At 39.1% G+C, this 25,743-nt stretch overlaps 1 protein-coding gene across 5 annotated transcripts in view; it reads left to right on the top strand.

The window, feature by feature from the left end:
- The window catches only part of Palld (palladin, cytoskeletal associated protein), a 372,211-nt gene that overhangs the window by 124,757 nt on the left and 221,711 nt on the right, over positions 1-25,743 (top strand). For all 5 annotated transcript variants that reach the window (XM_048791698.1, XM_048791699.1, XM_048791702.1 and 2 more), the window contains one exon: positions 24,813-24,991. In XM_048791698.1, the coding sequence (XP_048647655.1) occupies positions 24,813-24,991 (179 nt within the window). The remainder of the gene's footprint in view (positions 1-24,812; positions 24,992-25,743) is intronic.

Genomic DNA, 25,743 nt, shown 5'->3' with positions numbered 1-25,743 from the left:
AAGTTTAGCCTCACCTTGCTCATGGTAATAATTTTAAAACATGAATCAGTCTCTCGTGTTCCACCTGTTTCACCGCCATGAAATAGATGTTAGGAAAAAGGCAATGACTTTGGCACCAGAAGTCTTTTGAGTATCTATTACAACTCTGATTTACTAATTGAACTTAAATGAGGCATTATTTACAAGGCTCAGTTGCTCATCTGGAAATGGGCTAACAATACTTGAAGCTAAATATTCCTGAGGATCTAACAGAGGAACCCAGGTTGACATAGTATATAAAAGTTAGTTGACATCATTATTAACCGTAGTCTAGTTTCAGGCCCTTCCTATGTCACATGAAGTCACTATGTCTCTCTTTATTCTGCACCAATTCCATTCCCAAGCCAAGACAAGAATTATAGCCATTTTTCCATGCCTACTATGTGTCAGGCATATAATCACTTTTAATCTTCATAAAAATATTATAAAATAGATGTATCATCCCCATTTTATTGTCTGAAAACTGTTCTAACATGAAAAATCATCTGTCCAAGACCACTTAACTAATAACAGAGGCAAAATGGAAACCAAATCTCTCTTGTTCCAAAGCCTACATGACTTCAGACCTATAGGGCTCTAAAGAATTGGGGATTTTCCCATATAGCCCCCATGCTCTTGGCTTCAGGTAGTGGTCCGTTGAGTAGTCTCCTTAGCTATTTTGAGTCTAGACCAGGTCCTGGGGATTTGCCTGATCCCATCATCTTAATATATGTCTTGGTCTGTTAGTGCTGCTGTGTGGCTTGGAAACAACAGAAATTGATAGCTCACAGTTCAGGAGTCTGGGAAGTCCAGGACTAAGTTCAGACCCACTGGGTGCTTGATGAGAGTGTGCTTTCTAGTTCATGGAATGGTAACTTCTGACCATGTCCTCATGTGAGGGAAGGGCTAATGAGCTCCCTTCAGCTAATTTTTTATAAAGGCACTAATCCCTTTCATGAGGACTCCACCCTCATTACTTCTGAAAAGGCTCCCCCTCCTAATACCTTCGCCCTGGGGATTAGAATTTCAACATATGAATTCTAGGGCTGCACCAACACAGGCTGCAGCAGTCAGCTCCTCCTGGCCCACTCTCTACAGTCTCCTTGTCCAGTCCTTGTTCCTAGGTGGCTTGCTGGCGCCTCTCACACTCCTCTTCCACTCCCTGCATCCTCCTTTTTTGGAGTACCCTACATTCTCTTTCCTACCTTTCTCTCAGAGCCAGATAATTCCCCATAAGGATCATGTGGCTCTCCTCAATTTGCCCACTCCATGACATTAGTTCATCAAATAGGATGTCATTTGGGGCACAAATGCCCTCTTCCCTCCCCAACATATTCACTACTCTCCCTTCATTAAAAGGAAAATGTTAGCATGATAAATGTGGCCACCACATCTCTCTACATATCACAAAATGGGAATAGTCACAACTATTAACAACCACTGCAGGTCATCTGGCCTGTTACTTTTATTTTACAGATGAGGAAACTGAGTCCCAGAGAAGCTGATCACTTACACCAAACCATAGCTCTGGGACAGAGACAGGGAGGAATCCAAATCCAATCAGTATTGTTTTCAAAATAGTTTGAATCCAGTATTTTATTCCAACCACATCCTCTAGTTGTGTGGCCCCTGGATCAATGTTGGGGACAAAGTCTGTTTCATGCCACAGGAGCCTGTTAAGACTCTTCAGATTCACAAGAAATCTGTTCTTTGTTTGTTCTGTTTTGCTTAATGGATATCCCTTCTGCGGAACTTAAGCCTGTTTTCTCCTCAAGAGCAACTGGTCATTCTCAACCAATTCATAGATCCAAAGACTTAAGTCTGTCCTTAGTCCCCCTTCCTTTGGGTTGAGTGAGACCAGATCTTTTTTTGCTTTTTCTCATAGTTCTTCTTCTCCAACAATTTCATCATCTTTATTTCTATCTGTTGAACTTTGTCCAAGTACTCCATGCCTCTCGAGCGACTGGGAAGTCCAGAACGGGACAAAGATGTCTCATAAAGGTATGATAAAGTGACGATGACCTCACAGTTCCTCCCAACTGTGCTTCGGTCGGTGCAGCCAACTTTTGCACTCATGTTTTAAATGATAGCTGGACGTCGTTGGCTTGTGTCAAGCTTATTATCCTCATTTGGCTAGAGATCGCTTACATTTGTGATAATGATCATTTCCTCCATGGATCATCCAGAACTTTTTCTACTGAGCTGTTCTTTCCTTTTGTTCCTCACTGTTTCTCCAATTCATCAACTCACTGGGACCCTACTCCTATTCTTGCATTTCTTAGTTCTTGACCCCAGCTACTGTCCCACATAACTTAGCACATTTTAAGTCCCTGGAATTCACCCATATAGGACCCTTGAGACCCCTTGCCCCTCCAACATCTTCTCCTTCATGGCTCCAAGATTTGAAAAGCAAGAAGACCATCTCCCAGCACCTGGCCCTCCCGCCAACCATCAGACAGGGTTAGGAACTCTGGATAAAGTAAGAGACCATCAGAGAGTCTTCCAAGAAACACGCAGTTAAGAGATGTAGCATGGGTAAATTCACAGATAACAAACCATGCTCAGATCTGTCTTGGTGGAAGTCTCCAAGATTTCACTTTGGCCTAGAAAGATGATCATTTCAAACATTCACATTTATAAACCACCTTTATCTTCATAAGCAATCCTTAGAAATACATTATCCCCAGTTTACAGACAAAAATCTAAAGCTCAATAAGGTTAAGTGTCTTCCAACACCACCCAGTGAAGATTAGAACTCAAGTTTCTCATTTTCAAATTTTATGTAGGTTTTATTGAGGAGGAAGTGGAGTCTGGAAGAGAAAATTCTTTGAGTTCAAAGCAGACTAATAGCATGGTTGAAAATTTATGTAGAACACAATTGAAATTCCTGTATTTGTCAATGTGTTCCATTCACTGCCTCTTACTTTCTCCTTTTCAAATGCTGGAAACTTCTACACAAGAGGTTTGACTCTTCGTACTCTTCCTCTGAAACATCCAGATTGTGATACTAAGACGAGAAAAGAAAGTGTACTCAGACAGCAATAGCCCACTGCAAAGAAACCCCGTTTCCACCACCTTGGTCTCTGCTGTCCTGTGGCACCCCGAAGAGAAATAAATCTTAAACATAAGTCTCCTCAGTGATTGGCAGATGTATACCTTGCCCTATCTTTAGCAGATGTGAGAGCTCTTTGAGAAGACAGCAAAGTGTTTGGGGCTAGAGAGAAAGGGATGTTTGGAGCCGTCTTAGAGACCAGCCTTAGAATGTTGGCCATATACAAAACCTTAAGTTTGTTGAAAGAAACTGTGACCTGTTGTGTTATAAATCAGGGAGCTATGGTATGATACAAACGTTAAGTAACTTGCTGAAGAATCTGAGAACATTATGGCAAAATTCTAAACCCTATCCTTAATTAGGTCAAGTTAAACTAAAAAAGTGATGGGGGTGGGGACAGGGAGCCCATTGTGCTAACCACAGTGCAAGTCTTGCTTTGGGGTGGAATTCATATCCAGATTGCATTGTCTGACTTGAGAATAATATGCAGGAAACAATTTGGGTGTTGTGTTTTGGGTTGTTTTTTTTTTTTTTGGATTTTTTTTTTCTCTTTTGGTTTTGATATTTAAGCTACAGGGAACTTGCAATCCAGGAACTGGTTTTGCCGTGTTGACAGTTGTCACAGCCAGCTCGCTCACCAGCATGTCCCTGTTTAAGATCTTGCTGCTGTTTATTGTAACATGAAGTACAAAATATGCTCCGTAGGGCTTGCAATACACATGTGCTAGCTATTACTACCAATATGAATATGTACCGAGCCATTAATCAGGGCACCAACACGTCCTGCCAAAGCACTTTGAAACTGTATCTGCTGAAAAAGCAAAATTCCCCTGCACTAATGAACACTTTTGGGAAAGCAGGCTGGTTCAGACGGTCAACAGCGTTGAACTCCTTTGTACAGAAAGCAGGTGATCCAACAAAACCTGGGAAATCTAAGCGCGACTCTCATAAAGATCTTTGCTTTAATGTAATAACGGCTAGCCTCTACTGAGTTACGATCAGGAGTCTCTTTGCAATCATTTTCTCCTTTAATCTAATAATCCTGTAACAGAAATTGTTATTATCCTAATCAGGAAACGGAAGCTTAGAGAAGCTAAGCCTAGGTTCAAACAAGGATTCAATGACAGAGCTAGGGAACGAATCAAGCTGCACCTGACCCCAGAGCTTGTGCTTCCTAGAAGCCATTCTTCTTTCAAAACCTTTTAGTGCCTCCAGAGAGGAGAATGGTTACATAATTAGTCTCATTTTCTTCCACTGACAGACAGGGGTTCTTTGGATGCTGAAATCTTTCAAACATTTGTTGGCATTGACTTTGTCCCAAGAGTTTAGACGGATTATGTCATTGAAAGTACCCAATGAACAAATAGGCAGGTTCTGGCATCCCTATTTTGCTAGTGAGTAACCTCATATTCTCTCCCACCATTCAGCCTTGCCCCTGAGACCCAAGGGATTGACTTAGTTTCTGTTGGACTATGGTAGGTGAGCAGGGCCAAAATACCTAACATGCATTACTGGTTGTGCCCTTTAAATGCTATTCATGTCCCTCTTCTCAACTTCCCACCCCAATATATCCTCTATGTCACCAAGTTGTGCTTAATATACAGATATAGTAAGGGATTTGTGAACTGCACCATGCCATCCAAAATATTACTTATAGGGAGGCAGGATGGAGTAACGGTTAAGAGTTTAATCCCTTCATGCAAACTGATGGATGGGAGTTGAAATCCCTACCCCAACATTTCCTGTGTGACTTTGGGCCAGTTACTTAACTTCCCTGGGCATTCCTTTTCTCTTCTTTAAAATGGGCCTGGGCTGGGGATATAGCTCAGTTGGTAGAGTGCTTGCCTTGTATGGAAGGCCCTGGGTTCAATCCTCAGCACCACACACACACACACGCGCGCGCACAAACACACACACAAAATAATAAAATAAAATGGGCCTAATAATAGTATATTTCTCCTGAAATTTATGGGAGAGCTTAATTAGTTAATGTATGATAAGCATTGAGAAAATACCTGGCATGGAGTGAGCACTCATTAAATGTTAGAAATTGTTATTATCATCATTATCAATATTATTATTGATAGCTTTTCAAATTAATTGGATATGGTTAGATGTGCAGAGTGAGGCCATGAAACAGATTTTCTGAGTGCAAACGGAGCTGCTCACAGGGGGCTAGTGGGAGGCTGAGTGCTGACCTTGGCCCCATTAGCACGGTTCTCTAACCAGCTCAGGCACGGGGCTGTAATGAGGATTATTGAAGTAACATATGGAAAAGTCTTTTAGTTAGCTCCTGGGAGAGGAAAAAGGCACTAAATAAATACAAGGAATTATTAAAAACTAGGAGACGACCTCACAGGGACGCTGAGCCTTGTATGTTATTTGCTATTCTAAGAAGAAACTGGGGCAAAAAGCCAACTTCATCACCAGGTGACAAAGTGGTCTTCTGGCTGCTATTCAAGGGACAGCAGTATGTCGCTTTGCCTGGGCAACTCCCAGAATATCCCCAGCATCCTTCTGACTATAGGCAGCACACCTGTCCACCAGGAAGAGCTGAGATCCCCTGCTGGGTGCCATGCCTGCCTTTCTCCAAAGGCTCACTCCCAAGGAGGAGAGCCAGTGGGCAGTATGCTAAGTTGCAACCCACCAAGTGGAATACTGATGGTGAATTCCCTTTGGTATCAGTGCACATTAGAGGCCACCAGCAATCTGCTTGCACAGCAGGATTCCAGACCCTGCATGGGCCAAGCCCAGGGCTTCATGGCCAAACCTTGACAAGTATGTGGAGAGCACATGTCTCTGTAATTTTGAAGCTATCAGTCCATCAGTCCCTATTTACTACTTTACCACCCACCCCTGAAACATTCTTCTCTCCAGAACCACTCTTAACACTAAAATGAAACATAGTTAAAGTGGTCTCCAGGTATCACTTGTGAAACGGTGTATATGAGGCCTCCAAGAATGAATCAAGATCTGGCCCACCGCCACCACGCAGCTTGAGGCCTCTGGCTTCCCCTCGATATCAGTGGCATAAAATTAATTTCCATAGCTCCGAGCTATGATTATAGAAATAGTCTATCTTTCTTTACCATGAAATAAACAGCATCTTGGCCATGAAGTCTTAGGAGACAAGGAAAATCTACTTAAGCCTCATTATTCCAGATCATAGCATTGCATGCTATAAAATATTTGCTCACACCTTTCTGGTATTGCTACTATTTAAAAATACTGAGAGCTTCTCCATATAATGTTATAAATATAATTAGAACCTCAATCTCAAAACTACTACCAAATTTTAAGGTACTTATTTTAATAGCATAGGAAACCAATGCTTATGCATAAAAATTATGAAAGCATCACCTGTTTTCTCAACTTGCACAGCAAAAACAAGTTTGGGAATGAAAAACAAAAAAAGTTCACTAATCAATAGGAAAAAAAAAATGGTCTTATTTCTCCTCCCTTCTTCAACCAGATTCAAAGGTGCTGTATTACTCATAGAAGTTCTGAAAAAGTAAAAGGATTATAGTTAAAATATTTTCTCTGACAGTTAAGATGTCAGAGGATCTTAGTTTAGTTCTTCAGAAAGATCAGGGGAACAATATTAAATACACAGAATGTGTAAGAATCTCTAGCTCACTTATTACAATGGATTATATTTTTCTTGTTCGTATTTTTTTTTCTTTTTCCTTCAGAAATCAGGGCTAATGGTTGAAACCATTAAAGAAAATGATGTTTCTAAGGCTACTAGGAAGAGCAATCCTAACAGAACACCTCAACCATATGCCTATGAGCAACCTGACCTCTAATGGAAGGGGTACACATGCACTTAGACTTAGTGACCAAAAAAGTCCTGAAAGTTTTTTGGAGCCCTTCCCTGTAATCATTCTATTACAGAGCACTCCCCAAATTGAGGAAATCCTGTGTATTTAACATTGAAAAGAAAGAATCACAGACTTATGCAGATTGTGTGCCTAGAGTATGCAAGGCTGCTTTGAGTCTCCATTTTCTCCTCCCCATCCATCTATTAAGGATGGGGTTCCTGATAATGTTTTAAGGTGATGTGGCATGATCTCTCCCGAGTTCAGGTTGGTCTGCTTTGAAGAACTAAGTTGCTCCATAGAGCGCCAGAGGCGGTTCTTACCCAATAACACCATCTGCTATTTTCTTCTGCCTTGGTCTCACCAGAGCCACCCAGGGGTTCAGACAAAGGAGAAGGCTGAGCAGCCCACAGTAGCTACTAGAGAGTTGTTCTCAGTGTAGTAGCTGCTTCAACTTTTAAATTCTCTCTCCAATCATTAGAAACAGCTGTTTAACAGCTTAGAGAGGAAAATTAGAAATCTATGGCACAATGGGGGAAGAAAATGGGCCATCTCCCTGTAGAGAGATTGGAATTCTCTATGAAGTCATAAGGGAAAGCTTTTTGGGTCCCTTGGTGTGTTCATATGAGATAATGCTTTCAGGAAATGAAGCATAATTACCATTTGCCTTTAAGGTGAGAGACTGGCCAGGGGTGAGCACCAAGCATCTGCCTCAGGGTTTCTTCAGTATTACCTTATAGGCCAGTATGCCCTTATCTTTATTCTTACCCAAACTTGGGGGAACACACTGGTCCTGCAGTATGTTTTAGCTCTACCCAACCTGCCGTAACTGCAGCTAGAATGACTGCATTTTTGGTTTCTTCTTCAAGGCAGCTCCCTATCTGCAATGAGTTATTGATGCAGTTAGTTAAGTGCTCATTATCTCTGTTCTTCTGTACCCAGCCCCACCAGAGTAAAAGATGTCTTGTCTTCTCCCACATATTCAGGCCTTCCTTGCATGTCACAGTTAGCTTCTCTCTTCTCTCCACAAGATTTTCAAGATCCAGTTCCGAGGGTGCTTGGGGATGGAACTTAGATTCCTTTGACCTCTGCAAGAATCCTGTCATGCATAAAAGGCATCCTGCTTTCAGGACACATGCTCAACAGAGCCAAGAGCTTTCCTATAGGCTATTGCTGAGTTGTTAAGGAAACAACAGAATTCGACCCTAACATGTCACATTCTACATACCCCCATGGATGAGGCAGTGTGATAAGTGTGATATTTTTCATCCACTATCTGAAGTAAGATGAGTTAATCTCTGGCTGGTGTGAATTATTTTCAGCATCTCTCTGCATCAGTAGATTCAGTTTTAAGACTACATATTATACCAGCAAAGGCAATGCATGCCTAAACTTTGGTGTGGGGCTTTATGTATTTTACTCAATAATATGAGCTAACTGTCAGAATTTCTTACACAAGCTAATGGAGGAGTTCACTGTGGAGGCACAGAAAGAAAATTTAGAAGTCCCTTGGCCCAGATGTCCTAGCAAATTGAGAGGCTGAGGCAGGAGAATAGAAAATTCAAGTCCTGCTCAGCCATTTAGCGAAACCCTGTCTCAAAATTTTAAAAAAGGCTGAGGATGGAATTCAGTGGTAGAGAGCCCTGGGCTCAATCCCTTGTACAAAAATGCTAAGTCTTTGACTCTAAATGTATGCAAGGATATGGGATGATATGATGCTATCTGTTTTGTTAATCACATGAAGCGTAATTCTTATTGCAACCATGTTTTAGAAAGTGCACAGTGACCTCACAGCAATGAGAAACTCCACGGGTAGAGGAGAATATTACAAACACGCTAACACATAACCCAGGTCTAGTGAAGCTGCTCTGAAATAGGAGCAAAGATAGAAGACTAATACTTGGTTGCATACATCCGAAGTTGGAGACTTAACTCCTTAATTTGCTTTTTGTGCCTCCACAATGGATTCCTCCTTTGGCTTGTATAAGAAATTCTGACAGTTAGCTCACATTATTGAGTAAAATGCATCAAGCCGCACACCAAAGGTTAGACGTGCATTGCCTTCATTAGTCCTCATAGAAACCTTAGGAGATAGATACAAATAAAACGTGGGCTTAAGGGACTGCAGGAGTTAAGGATGATGAAATGAAGCATGTCTTTCAATAGAAATAATGGTTCTAAAAAGCACATGTTTCTTTTCAACTTTTAAAATGATGCAGAGGTTGGGTGCTCCTTTTTTTTTTAATATATATTACAGATTGAGCCATACAGCCACATCTGCAGCCCTTTTTTGTATCTTATTTAGAGACAGGTATCACATGGTTGCTGAGGGCCTCATAAGTTGCCGAAGCTGGCTTTGAACTTGCCATCCTCCTGCCTCAGCTGCCGGAGCTGCTGGGATTACAGGCCTGTGGGAGTACATGCCTGGCAGGCTGGGTACTCTTATGTTATCCTGTTTCCTTTTAGGTTTCCTTTTTGTACATTTTCATTATTTCAAATGTATAAAATAATATTTGCTTACATTTAAAGTAGATATAAAGGGCTGAGGATATAGCTCAGTTGGCAGAGTACTTGCCTCACATGCACAAGACCCTGGGTTCAATCCCCAGCACCACACACACACACACACACACACACACACACACACACGATATAATACAGAAGCTGCAAAAAGAAAAGTGAAAGTTCTTCATTTTCCCTCTCTCTTAGTCCTTCTCAGAACATAACTTCAAAGTGACGTGCTTCTTCTGTGACCCTCCAAAAGTCTACTGCTCAATACTGTTGTGATTTTATTACATGGTGTGACTTTGATGGCTTCATCTAATATTATTCTTAAAGGCTTATAGTATTTTATTGTGTGGATACCAAAATTGAATAGCTATTTGCTCTTTGATGGAAATTTAGGGCAATCTGAATGTTTTCCTATGACTTTTTTTAAAAAGTACTAAAATTTTCCCATGACTTTTTTTGAAAGTGCCAAAATTATCAATTGTGTTTTTTATGTCTTTGGGGGAAAAAAAAGACTTGTGCAAGTATATCAAAGCCTAACATCCTAGAATAAAACTACTGGGTCTAATGCAGATGCATCCTAAATGGTAATGTTGCCAAATTCTCTTCCTGAGACTTTTTACCAATTTGTAGTTCCATATTGGTTACAGCAGTTTCCATTCTATGAGTGTGAGATTTTATTTTATTTTCCTTTTGGGAAATATACATAATGCCCAACAGGAAAACTTCTATGCCTATCCCCCACGGCCACCTCCTCTAAGAACTCTATAAACCCTTTATACATTATATTTGTATAACAATATTATAAAGTAGAACAATGCTTTTTGAATGTCCCTTTCTTTCCTTCTTTGTGTAGAGTACGTCTATTCTGATTTTGTTTGCCAAAAATATCAGTGTGCTTACAAATGACTTTCTGAAGATGGAGTGATACAATCCAAACTTTGGAAAATCAGATCCTGCCCACAGCAGATCGGGGATGCCTTTGGAGAATCATGACTTAACTTAGCTAATTGCAATTCTAAGATTGATGCAAGACAGCAAAGGGTTCAAGGATGAAGTCAATTTTTCCTGAAGTTAGGAATAAATCTATAAATTCTGGTTGTATGAATTGCTGAAAAACTATTGTGCAGGGATCAATAAATCACTTCAAAAGCAGCATTAGAAGGCCGTTCCATCTCCTCAGTATACCAGTTACAATAACATTATTAGGCTCCAGAGTGCTGGGCAAACTCATTTCTTCAGCTTTTAACATTGCAGTAAATGACCTGGCAGTAGATTTAACATTTTCTTTGTAATGTCTAAGGTTAACTCTTTAGTCATTGGCCAGAAAATCTCTAATCCCACCAGAATTTTAGAGCTATTAAGTACTTTAGTAGTTTCTAGTCACTTAGAAATCATAATAATGCTTTACAGGAAGAAGAGGTGGGGGGGAGAGGGAGGAATTTTTACTTCTCAGTGACATGAGGGTATATTAGAAAAATGGGAGTTCGTGATTATGAATATCTGAGTGCTGTATATGCTTGAACAAAAATATAAGTTTTGCATCTTATTTAGAAGAGTTGCTTCTGAACAAAAGTGAATAGCTAAAAGTAGTGATTCTGCAAAACCAGAATTGGTTTTGCTTTGGTTTTCCTTTTCTTTTTTTTTTTTTTTTTTTTTTAATTGATACACAATCCACACCTTTTCTGGAGGCCAGGGTCTCAGTGTTACAATGTCACATAGTGTGACTGTGGCAGTGAACTCCTTATACAGACAAAAAGACTTTTCTGTCCGACAGACATTTTTTGGGTGTGCTAGTCCCATGCAAAAAGAATCAGGACTTTTCTCTTCCCAAAGAAGAATATTGAAAAATATCAGAAAGAATATCAAAAAGTTGGAGGAAAGTATAGACTTTAGAGGAAACTATCAAAATACATGTACAAAATAAATTTTACAAAAAATTATTCTCTGATTTAATAATATTTAAAGTCTTTTTAATGCTCTCAGATGGGCTTTTGAAAAATTAAACTACAACTCATTGGATTTGAATTTAGCATGTGATTTCCTAACACAAACACTTTTAAAGCTAGAGGATCCATATCAATGAAATAAAGCTCAACCTTGGGAAGAAAAATTGGAAACTTGAATACAAAGCAAGTAACCAATGACCATGATTAAATATTGAAAGCTTTTCAATTAGAGGGAATACTCTAACATCACATATGGATTCAGGATTTTGTGCCAAGTATGAAATCTTTTTTAAAATGTATTTTGTGATGCACACTATTTACAAAAAACAGGAAAACATTTTAGTATGTTTGTGTGGATGTAAGCTCCACTTAAAAGCTAATGCATCCCCAATAAGCCATCCTAATTAAAAAGCCCCTGGAGATCTCAAGAGCTATCTTGATTAAATTAGGCTAATCTAGTAAATGCATCATCGTTAAGAGGCTTATGCCATTGTTAATTATTCAGCGCACCAAGCATTAGATGTTTTGTCCAACTTTTATACATCAGCCGTCAATTGTTTACTAGAAGAAAATTATAGAACCAATCTCCTTCACAGCAGAATACATTTAGCTGTTTATCGCCAGTGATTTTTTTTTTCTTTTGGTGCCAGGGATTGAACACAGAGGTCCTTAACCACTAAGCCACATCAGCCACATCCCCAGCCCTTTTTACTTTTTATTTTGAGGCAGGGTCTCACTAAGTTGATCCGGGTCTCACTAAGTTGCTGAGGCTGGTTTTGAACTTGTGATCCTTCTGCCTCTGCCTCCCGAGCTATTGGGATGACAGGTGTGTGCCACTATGCCCAGCAGCCTGTGCCATTTTTTATTTAATATTTATTTTTTAGATGTAGATGGACACAACACAATGCCTTTATTTTTATGTGGTGCTGAGGATCGAACCCGGGTCCCACCTGTGCCAGGCAAGCACTCCACCACTGAGCCACAATCCAGCCCTACCTGTGCCATTTTTAAATGCAAAAAAAAAAAAACCACATATTTTTTATTTGCTCTCCAAGCAAAGGAGCTATTACAATTTCCTAGAACTAGTAAATATCATATGCTAAAGCCTTTTTCCCTAACCCGGCCTCCCTCTGGCATCCCATAATAGTTTTAGAGGTTTCTGGGGGGGTGGGTGGAACTCATGTTATTTTTTGTTGTTTATCACCAAGTCTATAAGTACCTCTGAAGCCACTTTTTAAAAAGTTGTGTTTGGTGAGATCCCAATCACATGGAGCATGCAGGGTACCAGCACCGTGTGGTAAGAGGTAGCCAATTTGGGGAGGAGGGGTGCGCTAATTGCAATCAGAAAGGAGAATGCTTTCATCCTGACCTAACAAAATCTGTATTTTTCAAAGACATAGATTTAAGTCTGTGTCTGGTTATAATGTTAATTTTCACTCTTTAAAAAATCCAGTCTATTAGAACGAAATGCCAGCCTTGGGTAATTTGCCCTGAAAAACGAACTGAAATGAAACGTGCCATTTTATTCGTTATTCAAATGGCCAAATAAAACAAGGCATAATTAGTCCTGACTTCCTGCTCTCGGGCATACACCTGAGGCCCCTCCCTGCTCGGCAGAGGCTCCCCACAGCACACCTGGCTCTGAGGCGAAGCATGGAGGCGCCTTTCCTGGAAAAATGGTTCACTTGTCCACAAATTTGAAAGTATGTATTTAATCCAAAGCTTTGGGGGAGGTGAGAGATAGAGCTTAGAGAGTTACCTGTGTGGCTGCCATCCAAGGTGGTTGCAAAGCAGCATTTGCAAGGTGCTTGAGAGTCTGTCAGGAACTTGACTCAAGGAATATGTCACATGTTAAATCCAGGGAGTTGTGTGTATAGGTATGTAGGGGGTGTGTGTGGGTGTGTGTGTCTGTGTGTCTATGTGTGTGTGTATAAAAATGTCACTCCACATTTTTTATGAAAGCATTCACTGTTTTAACCACCTAAGTTGCTTCAAGGCCTTTGAGTGCAAACTGCTACCCATATAATTCCTCCCACCTCTAATTTTTCACTATTCAGTGAAAACAATTTTCTCCTCAGTGGATATTTCATTTATTATAGCCCTCCCCGGAAAGCTGACCTCTAAATATGGACTTCTAGAAGGTACACAAAATAACAAGGGAAAAGCATTCAGACGGCTTTGAAAGAGTTGGCTGAGGAAAACCTTACCTTGAAAAAAAGGAAGATTGGGCAGGTAGCTCCGTGCTCGAGTGCTGGCTTAGCATGCATGAGGCCCTGGGTTCCATCCCCAGCAGCCCCCCAAAAGAAAATTCTGTATGTACAGTTATGACAGGGCCAGTTTAGAGTTCAGGTGCATGTGCTTTATGCTGTTTAGGTGCTTGTTTTGTTGTTCCTGAGAGAACAAATTAGCCACATTTGAAAGTCATCAGATTAGAGCAGAATGGAACACTGAGAGGAAGCCAGGAGCTGTCCCCAAGCCTCCTACAGGTCAACCCTGAATTCCAGCAGCTGGAGCTGCCCCCTTCCCTGAGCAACTGAATGGCTGAGCTGACAGAGTTTCAACCAGGGAAGACCAACACGGGAAGAGGTCAAGGGGAGAGAAACGAGGACATTGGAATTGGAAAGTTTCAGTTTTTCTGGAAAGAAGGGTACCTCCCCCTCCCTCCCTCTACCCACTTTCACTCAATCCCCTCCTCCCTAACCCCTGAAGCTGGCAGTACATTTCTGACTGACTGATAAACTTTTAGATGAGCTTTTAGATGAAATCCCCTATTCCTTGACATTAGAGAAAGATGTTCTGCTGCTGAGGAAGAATTGGATTAAAAAATATCATTGCTTGTCACATACCAAAAAGTCACCACTGGGCTTTCTGGGAGTAGATAAGTGAACTGTGTTCTATGGGTGTCTGTCATTCCAGAGCTGGAGATACCAGGAAGGGCTGCTGTCCCTTTCCCTAGTTTGGCTTATGAAACCCTTGGGTTTCATAAGTCTGAGGTGATCATAATGGACAAGTTCCAAGAGCACAGAAGATTGACAGCATTGTCTAATAAAACATCTCCCATCTTATCCCCTTTGGAATCTAATCCAAGTTGCAACAATAGATAATAATTACCTGCCATAACTGTAGCAACAAAAATTGCTGAATGTGCACCTCTAGCTGTTTTATGGATGCTGTTTCTCATTCTCAAGCTGTCTCTATAATCCATTCTTTCCCCTGTGCTTTGAGGACTTGGAACCATTCAGTACAAATTCTCACAGTACAGGTAACTTTGAAGTGTGACTTGTCAGGTCATGCTGACTTATTTTTGTGCTTGTGTAGAAAATTGGTGTGGATGAATCTGATTTTCTAACAGGTATAACTAGAGAATTTGTGCTTGAGTGATAGAGGGGTTGGAACATTCTCCCCCGTCAAGTACTGTAAAATTTACTTTTGTCTACACATGGGAATGCATCACATTTGTAAAGAGTCAAAATATTCTCTAAAACCAAAATGATATTTCCACTGATCTTGCAGTGAGCTAAAAGTAGAACAACTGCCCATCCTGATTTACCTACAACAGTAATCATTTTTTTTCCTGTAATTATGAGTGATTACCTATCTCACTTTCAGAAATGTTGTAGCTTGAATGATACATTGTATGTTTACCGTAAGTGTTTCCAACCTGTGTTGCCGGGTCATGGTATTTTCACCTACCAGAGCAAAATGGCAGCTTGTCAAAAGTAAATAAGAAAGAAGAAAGAAAGAAAATTCTTAGGTTTAACACTCAAGTATACATGGAAGGAAATCAGCATTTCCCATTGAATCCCATCTAAGAAAATGATATTTAAACAAAGACTGCTAAAATAGGTTTGGCAGTTATGTTCCCATTCTGGTGCCAACTATAATCATTTGGTAGGGGTTGCACATGGCACCATTTGGAAAGGCATCTGAAACCAAATCTGGGGCCCGTGGGAAAGAGGATTTGCCCTGTTACTAATATCTGTCACGAACACTGTAAGAGGTTGTTGTAAAATATATGCCAGCTACTAACTATCTTAGATGGGATCTTACAGATAATTCAACCCAGTGTTTTCCAAAATGTGTTCCACATAACACTGATCCTTCAATATGATTCTCAAAACACGTGTCCCATGGTCAAGTAAGACCGAGAATGATTTCTGCCATAATTCTCATAGAAATTCAGCATACATTGGTGAAGTCAAAGCTCTAAAAATGTTCTGTAGTGAAGATAGATGTTTAACTTTGTTTAACCCAGTGGTTTCGTAGACCTGCTTGGCCACAGAAACCTTTTCAATGTTATCTGTCAGGTTGCCACCGAGCTAGTTTCTTGGGACACATTTGCAGAAACACTAGTCTAGCTGATTCCTCACATTTCACAAATACAGAAACTCAAGCCCCAAATGAGGGAATAACTTGTCCACAGTCACCTCAGCTGGTGTGTGAATTGGACAAAAAAAAAAAACAAGAACTTTAGGCAGGTGACTCCCAGGCCTACATCTTTTCTCCTGCATCCCTGGTATGGAAAATATTAGAAGCAATCTAACAACTTAAGGGCTTCTGGCAGCAGAAATTTTTAGTGCAGATTCCACTTGCATATTTTTATAGTTGTTTTGTAAGGATAGCAATTAAATATTAACATGCTCATAATGTCCAGACCCAGAACTACCACTCATGGTCAAAACAAAACAAAATAGAATCATTTTTAAAGTTTAATTTTATCTGGGTTGATCCAACCCTCTATTTTATCTTTCTTTCTTAGGTGATAAAGTGATTATTGAGAAAAGAATTGCTAAACATGAACCTGGTTTGGGTTCAGAATCTATTTTTTCACTTCCTAGACTTTGAGTTTAAAAAAAAAAAAAAAAAACGAATCCATTTATTGGTCTCTTTTGGACCATAAGGTTAAAGTACATCTGTTGTCCACACAAATTTAGCTATTGGCCTTCAAGCTAAGCAGTCCTGAAATTATAGCCATAGTAAATTTAGACAAGGACTAATTTCACTTTGGTCTGCCCATAAATCCACATGACAGAATAAACATGGTGTGTCTTGTGGTTAATGTGAACACATGTAAAAAATTAAAAAATCTTTAGTGACAAGACAAAAAATACTCCATAAAAATTAATTGGTGTTTAATTGAGTAAGTAAGAAATGCAATACTTAGAGCTGGCCTAACTTTTTTGAGTGTAGGCATAAACAAAACTCACGTTGGACATCACTTGCCCATTTGGTTCTGCTAATTCTACCACTCTTTGGGGAAAAATAAACACGTGGAAAAAATAGCCACTGATGACCCAGTGTCTTCCTGGGGTTTTCCTACCTTTTATTTCCATTATAATAGCATTAAAGGAACTGGTTGCTTTAGTTACTTTGGTTTTCTTTAAACATGGATGTCCATGACACCATGTGGCTGTTTGCACTTTGGGAGAGGGGGCACCTGGGAGCTCTGTCTGCCATCCTGTAACCATCATTGATACCCCTTTTGAAAAGAATTTTTCCACATTCAAATCAGTGAACTTGCAAGGAGAAAAATAGAAAGACATCTTTCATTGTAACTTTGTGTTTCCCCATGAACACAAAGAAACTGACTTAAAGGAGAAAATAAAAATTCAACTCTTTTTCAAGGTTTTTATTTAATAGGGAACTTATTGTTTCTATTAATTGGCTTCTAAGATTAACCATTTTGCTTAGCAGAGTGAGCATGAGCCAAGACTCATTGATGAAGCTCGATACATTTTACAAGTAGGATTTGTTTATTTTCAAAAGCCACATGTTTAAAATAGAGTGCGCAGAAAACTTCTATGATACATAGTTGTGGTTCAATAAAATAAAAATGGCCAAAAGAAACCATCACTCACAAAATCTGTATTTCTTGCTAAATGGCTGTATTAGAATCATATTACTAGTCAACTTGTGAGCCAAGTGATGCCATATGTGATGTTTTGAACATAAACTATTAGTATACTATACTGGAAAGTATATATTATACTTGGCCAGTAGATTTGTTGGTACCTCTCACTTATCAGTTGAGTTTATTCTCATGAACGTCAACATTCATGGCACTCTCTTGGAGAATCAGTGTTCTGAGCTTTCCCAGATGGATATCTCAGCTCCAATATACAGTTGGGAGCCCCACTGCCAGTTGCCAAGAAAAAAAGGAAGTCCAGGCAGGGAGGTAAATCTTTAAATTTTCTTACATTGTCCAGGAGTGGGAAGGATGGGTGGTTTTCAGGGACAGCCATCTGCTCAGAAGCAGCTGCAGTCCTCCTGACATTTGTTATCCTCCGGTCCTCCTTTGATCCCTAACCAAGCAGGCTCAGGACAGCAGACAGATGTAGCCAATCTCCCCCAACAATGGGATTCACACCAAGTCAGGGGTTCCATTTAACCTCACCTTGAAATGTAGAAAGTGAACAATTAAACACCAAACTGTTCTATGTAAAACACCTTCTTGAATTTCACTCCAGCCACATCCTGCTGGTGCCATAATATGATCCCCGGATTTTTGGCACCATCTCGTTTTTTAGGCTGGAATGTTTGAAAGATCCTGAGGGAGAAAAAGAAAATCAAACAAAAAATATATACATATATGTATAATCTCCCTGACTCAAGATCTCAGCACAGAGCAGTTTAAGTATGTCTCCCTTCAGAGCCTTAAATATGCTACAGTCCTTTTTTCCTAGGTTCTGTAATCCTTTGCAAATAAAAAAGGGAAAATTCTAAACTTCTGAAGACCATCAACATTGTCCTCTTTCCCATAAATTAATTTCAACATAAGTCTTATATCTGAAGCAAAGTTAAATCTATGACTATGAAGCCACAACCAATTTTGAAAGATTTTTGAAGCAGTACCTGCTTCTTTGAGATAGAAGAACCCAGGTGTACTCAGCACTTCCATGTGTCTGTGTTGGGGTTTTCTCCTCCATCTGCACTAATGCCAGCACCATGAACTAAGAAACCTGAATTCGCTGATAGCTGTATTCCCCATGGTTCCTGGATTGGACCTGAAGTATTGTCAACCTCTTGTCGAGTGAATAAATAATTGATCAATGAATGAATAAGTATGACTGTAATCACCTAACCTCTACATTTTATTCCTAATTAGCCCAGTTATTCTCCTGCCTTGTTTATGGCCTTGAGATCTGACAACCAGTCCCAACTGGTTTCCTCCTACATTAGCATCTGGTAATTCTTTTGAAGGGGATTTGCCTTGCCCACTAATTTTTCAAGCTTTGCTTCTCCTATTTCCTTCAGTTCCCTATTGTGTGGCAATTACATTAGCTGCTTAGCAGACACACCAGAGATTAGAAGAGAGGAATCAGTCAACTTTGTTCAAACATGTTTATTCCCACAGTAGAAAACTCGATGAAAGACGAAGCTAAAAGCATTGAGAAAAATAGAATTTTGGAGATTATCTGGATGTAATTGCCTGTGTTCTTCCTTCTCATTACTCTAGATAAATGAGAGTTCCCTATAACTAAAAATATAATAATGACTTCATAAAGTTGTGAAAATAAAATCATATGTGCAGAGCACTTAACATATAACAAATATTAACTCTCCTTTAATTCAAATTTATAAAAATCCTTAAATATTATTGTTACCAAATATTGTATCATCTCTTCATCCTGACTGTGAGATGGCAGTAATGTGTTTTAACAATTTTATGGTAGAAAATTTAAGTTTTGAAGCTGAAAGTTCAGGATTGAAGTTGAAATTTATTAGAGATTCAGAATGGAAACTTAAAGTAACAATTTTTCAATATGCTATTGAGTGTGCTATTGACTAGATAAATGACTTCCAGATACTAGAAATGGGATGAAGGAAGATCCAGGAGTGACTTCAAGCAGAATTTTACCTAAGTAGACTCTCTGCAGGCACGTTACTTGCTTTCACACACACTACCCCCTCAACTAAACCCTCTTGCATGCTTACCTCATGATAAATAGAACTTTCAGAATCTGGAGAAAAGTGAGGCTGAGGCTTCTAGAAATAGACCAAGCTGGGGATGGCAAATGTGTTTCATTTCAAACTTCAACTTCAGTTACTTTGTATAAAGCCTGCCAACACCATTCTGCAGAGACCCTTGAGATATCCCTCCTCGCTGGCAAAGAACATCCTGATCCATTAGTGATGTCTGCCACAGGGTAAGGAGGGGAACAGAGTGCCATCACCTGTGCCCTGCATTTGCCAAACCTGTTCTTTGTCCTATTTTGAATGCTTTGCAGATTAGCTCCGTACAGCAGTATTTTTTTTTCCTAAGCCACCCTAGCAATAAAAATTTAATGTGGGAAAATTTTTAGGAGGTCAAAATTTGATCAACAGACCTAACTTTTACCCCTTTTTAAAATAATACTAAATGTCTTGAGTCCTCTGCCAGAAAGACGTTAGGATTAGGACCTTTGAGAAACTTAGCAAACATGACTGTATCACACACATCTCATCCAGAGTGTGCTGTCAAAACTGTAGAACTCCAAGATTCTCGGAGCTCAGATAAGAAGGTGATTTATCTTTGATCTGCTACATAAAGGGAAGACAAGACTGATTTCCTCTTCTGATATATGCACTAACTAGATTATTTTGAGTTTAATTTTATGCTTTTTAAGTGCACTTTAGTTTGAGTTGTTGAGAGTTGATAAACCTCTCTGTATATACATCTTAAAGCAGAAACCATGACAGATGTTATTTAAACTATCCATTCAGCTCTTCTCTCGGTTGTAAGCTGCTGCCTCTTTGATTAACCCAATGCAATGGCAATGTTCCATGTTTTGAAACGTTGGTTTTATTATTATTCAGATATGGTGAGGCCAACAGATCAGTGGGTAACTGTCATTGAAAGATAGTCTGTACTTAGAGTTCCCAAGAGCAAGGGACATGCCCCACATGACAGGGAACCACTAGGTGGTGAGCACTAGGATCTGTCAGAAAGCAAAAGGAGGGAGTGGGGAAATGTGGCTTATGGCTTCCACAGAAAGGGAGAGGTAAGGCTGGATAAGCTGATTCAGCACTGATTTGTTTAGATCATTTCAGTGGGCCTGGGGCCTAGGAGATGTCACTAAATGTCCATACCTGGTTTTGGGTTGATTAGGCAGGTAGGCAGTGGCTCTGAGTAAGAAAAGCCCAACAGAGAAGGTAGAGGGGATACTGGTTTTAGACTAGTTAGTTTGTATATGAAAGTCATGCTCTTAGTATCTCTAAGAACTGGCCAGCCTGAAAGGGGCTGTCTCTCCAGGTTCAGCAAAGCCCAGATGTCAAAGAAGCAGAAATATTGAAGATAAAAAGAAATGATTCAAGCCAGGTGCATTGGTACATGTCTGTAATCCCAACAGCTTTGGGAGGCCGAGGCAGGAGGATGGAAAGTTCAAAGACAGCCTCAGCAAAAGCAAGGCACTAAACAACTCAGTGAGACCCTGTCCCTAAATAAAATTCGAAATAGGGCTGGGAATGTGGTTCAGTGATCGAATGCCCCCGAGTTCAATCCCCAGTAACTGCCCCCCACAAAAAAAGGCATGATTTATACTCCCATGTGCCAAACACAGTGCTGGAACCTAGTGAAAAAATTATTTACCTTGGAAAACTTACATTCTAATAGGATCCAAAAACACATGAAGAACTAATTTCATTATAAAATCAAAAGTTAAGTACCATAGTTTGGTACAGACAACGTATTAAATCCATCGTTGCAGAATATCCATTATATATTAATCTGCCAGTGTGTAGGTGTATTTCAAGTATTTTGTTGTGCTTTCTGTTAATTATTTTTTCAGCCTTGTACTTATTATTACTCACTTTATAATTGGTCTTTTTATAAGATACAAGTACTATGGAATTAATGTTTTAGGAAAGCATTCTGTAACATAGGATGTTAGTAGGTGCTAAATGAAAAAGGATCACATGGTCAAATAAAGTTGGTAAATGATAAATTAGACCACATTAAACAAATTTGTATTCTGCAGAACATGTCAGAGCCTTTAATAAGAAATGTGAATAGAAAATGTAAAAAACTGAAAAATAATATGCATCATTTTCAAAAACTATTAGGCTATGAATCCCTTCACTTTTTTTAAACAGAAAGCATATTCTAAAGTAAAGCATGACAGATCATATTTTTAAAACACCAACTACATGCAACATACTATGAATCAATTTTTAAATGCATTTTTTTTTTCAATCAAGAAGTGGCTGATTTTCTAGATGGAGAAAAAATTATAAATACATTTGGTATTGAAAAATAATATAAGGAAACAATACAGAAGGTATCACAAAGTGGTAAATGGTCAATTGTCAAATGAATGGTGTTAAAATTTTTTAAGTAGAGTTGGTTGAAACAACCAAAAAGAACACAATTTTATATGGGCCTGTGTGCAAGGACCAGAGATACAAAACACATAGAACATGGTTGTTATATTAAAGAAGTAAATAATGTATGTGAGAGCTAAGACTCTGCCATGCTAGTGTGGACCAGGACATATCCAACCAGCACTTAAACTTTATATGCACCTGAATCACCTGAGGGATCTGAACTGATTGGTAGCTTTGGGATGAGGTTCAAGATGCTGCACATCTAATAAGCTCTCAGGTGGTGCTAATGCCACTGACCCAAGGATCATACATTAAAGAGCAAAAAGCAGGTGTTGGCAAACTTTTTGAGAGGTCCAAATAGTAGGTATTTGGGGCCATCAGTCAGAATGTTGCAACCCTTCTCTATTCTGTCATTGTCATGCAAAAGTAGTCCTGGGCAATATGTAAATGAGCATTCAAAAAAAACTTATTTATGGACTCTGAAATTTGAACTTTATATAATTTTTGCTGTCAGAAATATTATTATTCTTTTGATTTTTTTCTCCCATCTGAAAGTATAAAAACCATTCTTTGCACACAGTCATGTAAAAATAGGCTTGTAGACAACAAGTTTGCTGAGTTAGAGGATAAGAGACTGTACTCGTGTAGTCAGCAAAAGGTTCTCTATGAAGTACATCCACCCAAAGAAATTAACCTTTGTCTTAAACCTCTATTGTAATTTTCCCATGTTTGATTTTTCCCTGTAGTAGTGGGTTTATAGCTTCCTTTTGGAGAGTAAAACCACTCTAATGGGCAATATATGCAGACTCCTCAGTGAGCCTCAGAGTTTGCCAGGCATTTTTTTATATCACCTGTAGTATGCAATGCAAAACCTTCCTCTACACAGAAAATACTGAGCATACGTGTGTGCAGTTGAAATTACTTTGTTGGAGAAAACTTTAGTTTGGCCTTAAGGAAGAATGATCCATAACTGAGATTAAGGAATGTTTTGGTCAGCTTTTTTTTTTTTTTTTTTTTTTTCTGCTGTGACCAAAAGATCTGGCAAGAACAATTTTAAGGAGGAAAAGTTTATTTAGGGGCTCATGGTTTCAGAGGTCTCAGTCCATAGATGGCTGACTCCATTTCTCAGGGCCTGAAGTGAGGCAGAACATCATGGTAGAAGTATGTGGCAGAGGAAAGCAGCAGGGAACATGACACCAGGAAGCAGAGAGAGACAACTCTGCTTGATAAGGACAAAATATAAACCCCAAAGTTATGTGCCCCAGGAATCTACCTCCTCCAGCCACACCCTCCCTGCCTACAGTTACCACCCAGTTAATAACTATCAGGGGATTAAGTCACTGATTAGATTAAGGCTTTCCTAACCCAATCATTGCACCTCTAAACCCTCTTATATTATCTCATACCTGAGCTTTTGAGGGACATCTCATATCTAAACCATAACAAGGAAGAAAGTAAGGAAAAAATTCCAAAGAGAGAAAGTGTGAGCAAAGAAGAGTAGACAAGGGTTACACAGGAATCCTTGAGGGCTAGTTAGGGAGAACTGTATCCCTGAAACATTTGACAGAAACAGAGGATTAGTACAGAAAAATGATAGAATATAAAGTTAAATCCAAGTTACATGAAAGGCCTCAATGACAGATCTGAATTTCAGAAAATAGCATGTGTAGTGAAAAGTTTCAAGAGCATTAATCTGATGACAGAATATAGAAAGAATTTATAGCTTGAGACGGAGAGAACAATTAAGACTCAAGCTGCAGTTAGCACTAATGGGTGAGGAACTGGACTATGGTTTTGGAAAGAAAACAAGGAAATAAAAGGCGGGGAGTGGAGGGGTGGAGGGGAGGACTGGGAAGATGGTTCTGGGCTGGAAAGCTCTCCACAGCTTTATGAAAACAAAACCACAGTGTGCACTAGAATCAGGAATTACCACCATTCTCAGTTGCCCCCCAAAACAGGGTGAGTCACATTGCACAGAGTGCTCAGTTATTTTATCTTCTATAATTCCCAAAGTTGTGTCTGTTCTTTTGTGAGTATCCCATATTTAGTTTTTAGTATGGTTTCTGGGGTTCATGTTCTGAGAATTCACAAACTCATTTGCTTTCTTAACTCTACTTTCAAATTAAATCCAGAGAAATACCTATATTATGCAACTCTAAACAAAGAAAAAAAATTAGTCTTCAGTGTCATATTTTCACAAAAGGATGCCAGTTCCGAAGTATTTTATAAGTGATTAGACACAGAGAAAATTCTCTTGGTGATAACTAAAAGCTAAATGAACAATATGGTTCCAGAGACTTCAATTCTGTTAGTTGCAAATGGCACATTCCTACATATCTCTTTAAAAATAAATCATTTTAGGACTTGGGGGAAACCTTTTTCTTTTTTTCTTCCTCTTCTTCTTTTTTTTTAATGTAAAAGCAATCAAATGGTGTTGAGAGTCTGAGGTGTTGGGGGAATAGAAGAAAGAGTGTGAGAAGAAACCTGTGTTAAAACAGCCTGTCGGCCTGTAGCCTTCCACCCCAAGGTCTTGCTTGTTTGGGAAAGGAAAAGTGCAAACCAGCAAGAATGAATTACAGCATAACTGCTATTTCTCTCTGCATCTCAGAGGCCAAAGCGGTCTGCTAGAAAGTTTTATAAATATCAAAAATGTGGAAGGCATTAAATCTGTCACTGCTCAGCTGATCAGAAGGGTCAACAAAAATACTGCCTCCTATGATTTTTTTTTAACATGAGGATAAGTTTCCCTTAATAGATATTTTGAGCCTAACACATATTACTTTTATATTTTCTTTAGATAAGAATAATAGAAAAAAATTATATTCAATGTAGGAGGCATTTATTATAAAACATTTTATAAGACATTTTGAGTTTTTGTTCCTTTTAATTTTGTAATCAAAATGATCTTTCCAAGTCTGACAATGTCCCTTATTTCAAGGTTCATAAAATGTGCAAGATGCTTTACAAAGAAAACCTACGGGAATTGTCTAGTCATTAATTTCACGGTCTCAAATGTAGAGTTTCCATGAGTAACATCAACACAGATCTTTTATCAAACAAGCATCTTATTGCATAGCATTCAGCCTTTGGTTTCTGCTTTATTGTTTTAAACATCACCATTTCCTCTCTTAACTCTCTGTCCTTTGACCCCCATTTTTCCTGCAGATGGTTCTGTGAGGGGAAAGAGCTACACAACACGCCTGACATTCAGATCCACTGTGAGGGCGGGGACCTTCACACTCTAATCATTGCAGAGGCCTTTGAGGACGACACAGGCCGCTATACCTGTCTGGCTACCAACCCCAGCGGCTCAGACACGACATCTGCAGAGGTATTCATTGAAGGTAAGGAGGGTACACAGGGAAGGAGTGGGAACGGCCTCAGAGCGTCCTTGTAGAACACTTTGTGTGTGCTTTCCCCATGCAAAGAGCAGAGCTGTGTTGTGCTTCAACCCTCATTTCTCCTGAAAAACTCTATAAATAAACCGTTCTGACACTTAGACATCCATTAACTGTGTCTAATGTCAACATTCAGTCCTTCTCATTTATAACCTTTTATCTACATTAACTTGAATTTACTTAAAACATACAGTGTCTGACTTCTTTTCTTTTCTTTTTCAAGTAAATGAAGCATGGGAATATAATTGAAATACCATATCAACTGCAGTTAAACTGCAATTGAGTTAGGAAATCGTTTATGGGATTTTCAAGTGATTGAATATTTTTAAATGTTCTCATTTTTAACTGAGTTCTAGAATTGTGACTCTTCTGTTACGGCTCCCTTATTCCTGCTAAGTGTACTATGAATTTGGAGTTACTTGGTGAGACTGATTTTGGAAAATCAAAGTTGTATCAAAAATTGGTAGCAGAGAATGGACTATTTCTTTTGTTCTATTCGTTATTTTTTATAAGACCTAACCTCCAGGAAATTGGAACACTTGATATCAAGGTATTATAGTTTGTAATATTATTGCATCTTGATCAGTACCAGTAATTTAAAACAGATGTATATTGTGCCCAGTGTTTATACTATGTCTAAATCTATAACTTGGTGAACACCTGGTTGATCAGTTACTTTTTAAAATAGTAGTTCAAAT

This window comes from Marmota marmota, unplaced genomic scaffold (genome assembly GCF_001458135.2).
Source record: "Marmota marmota marmota unplaced genomic scaffold, marMar, whole genome shotgun sequence".
NCBI classification, from domain to species: Eukaryota; Metazoa; Chordata; class Mammalia; order Rodentia; family Sciuridae; genus Marmota; species Marmota marmota.
Note: the sequence above shows the minus strand (reverse complement) of the source record. Positions and strands in the feature narration are given on the sequence as shown.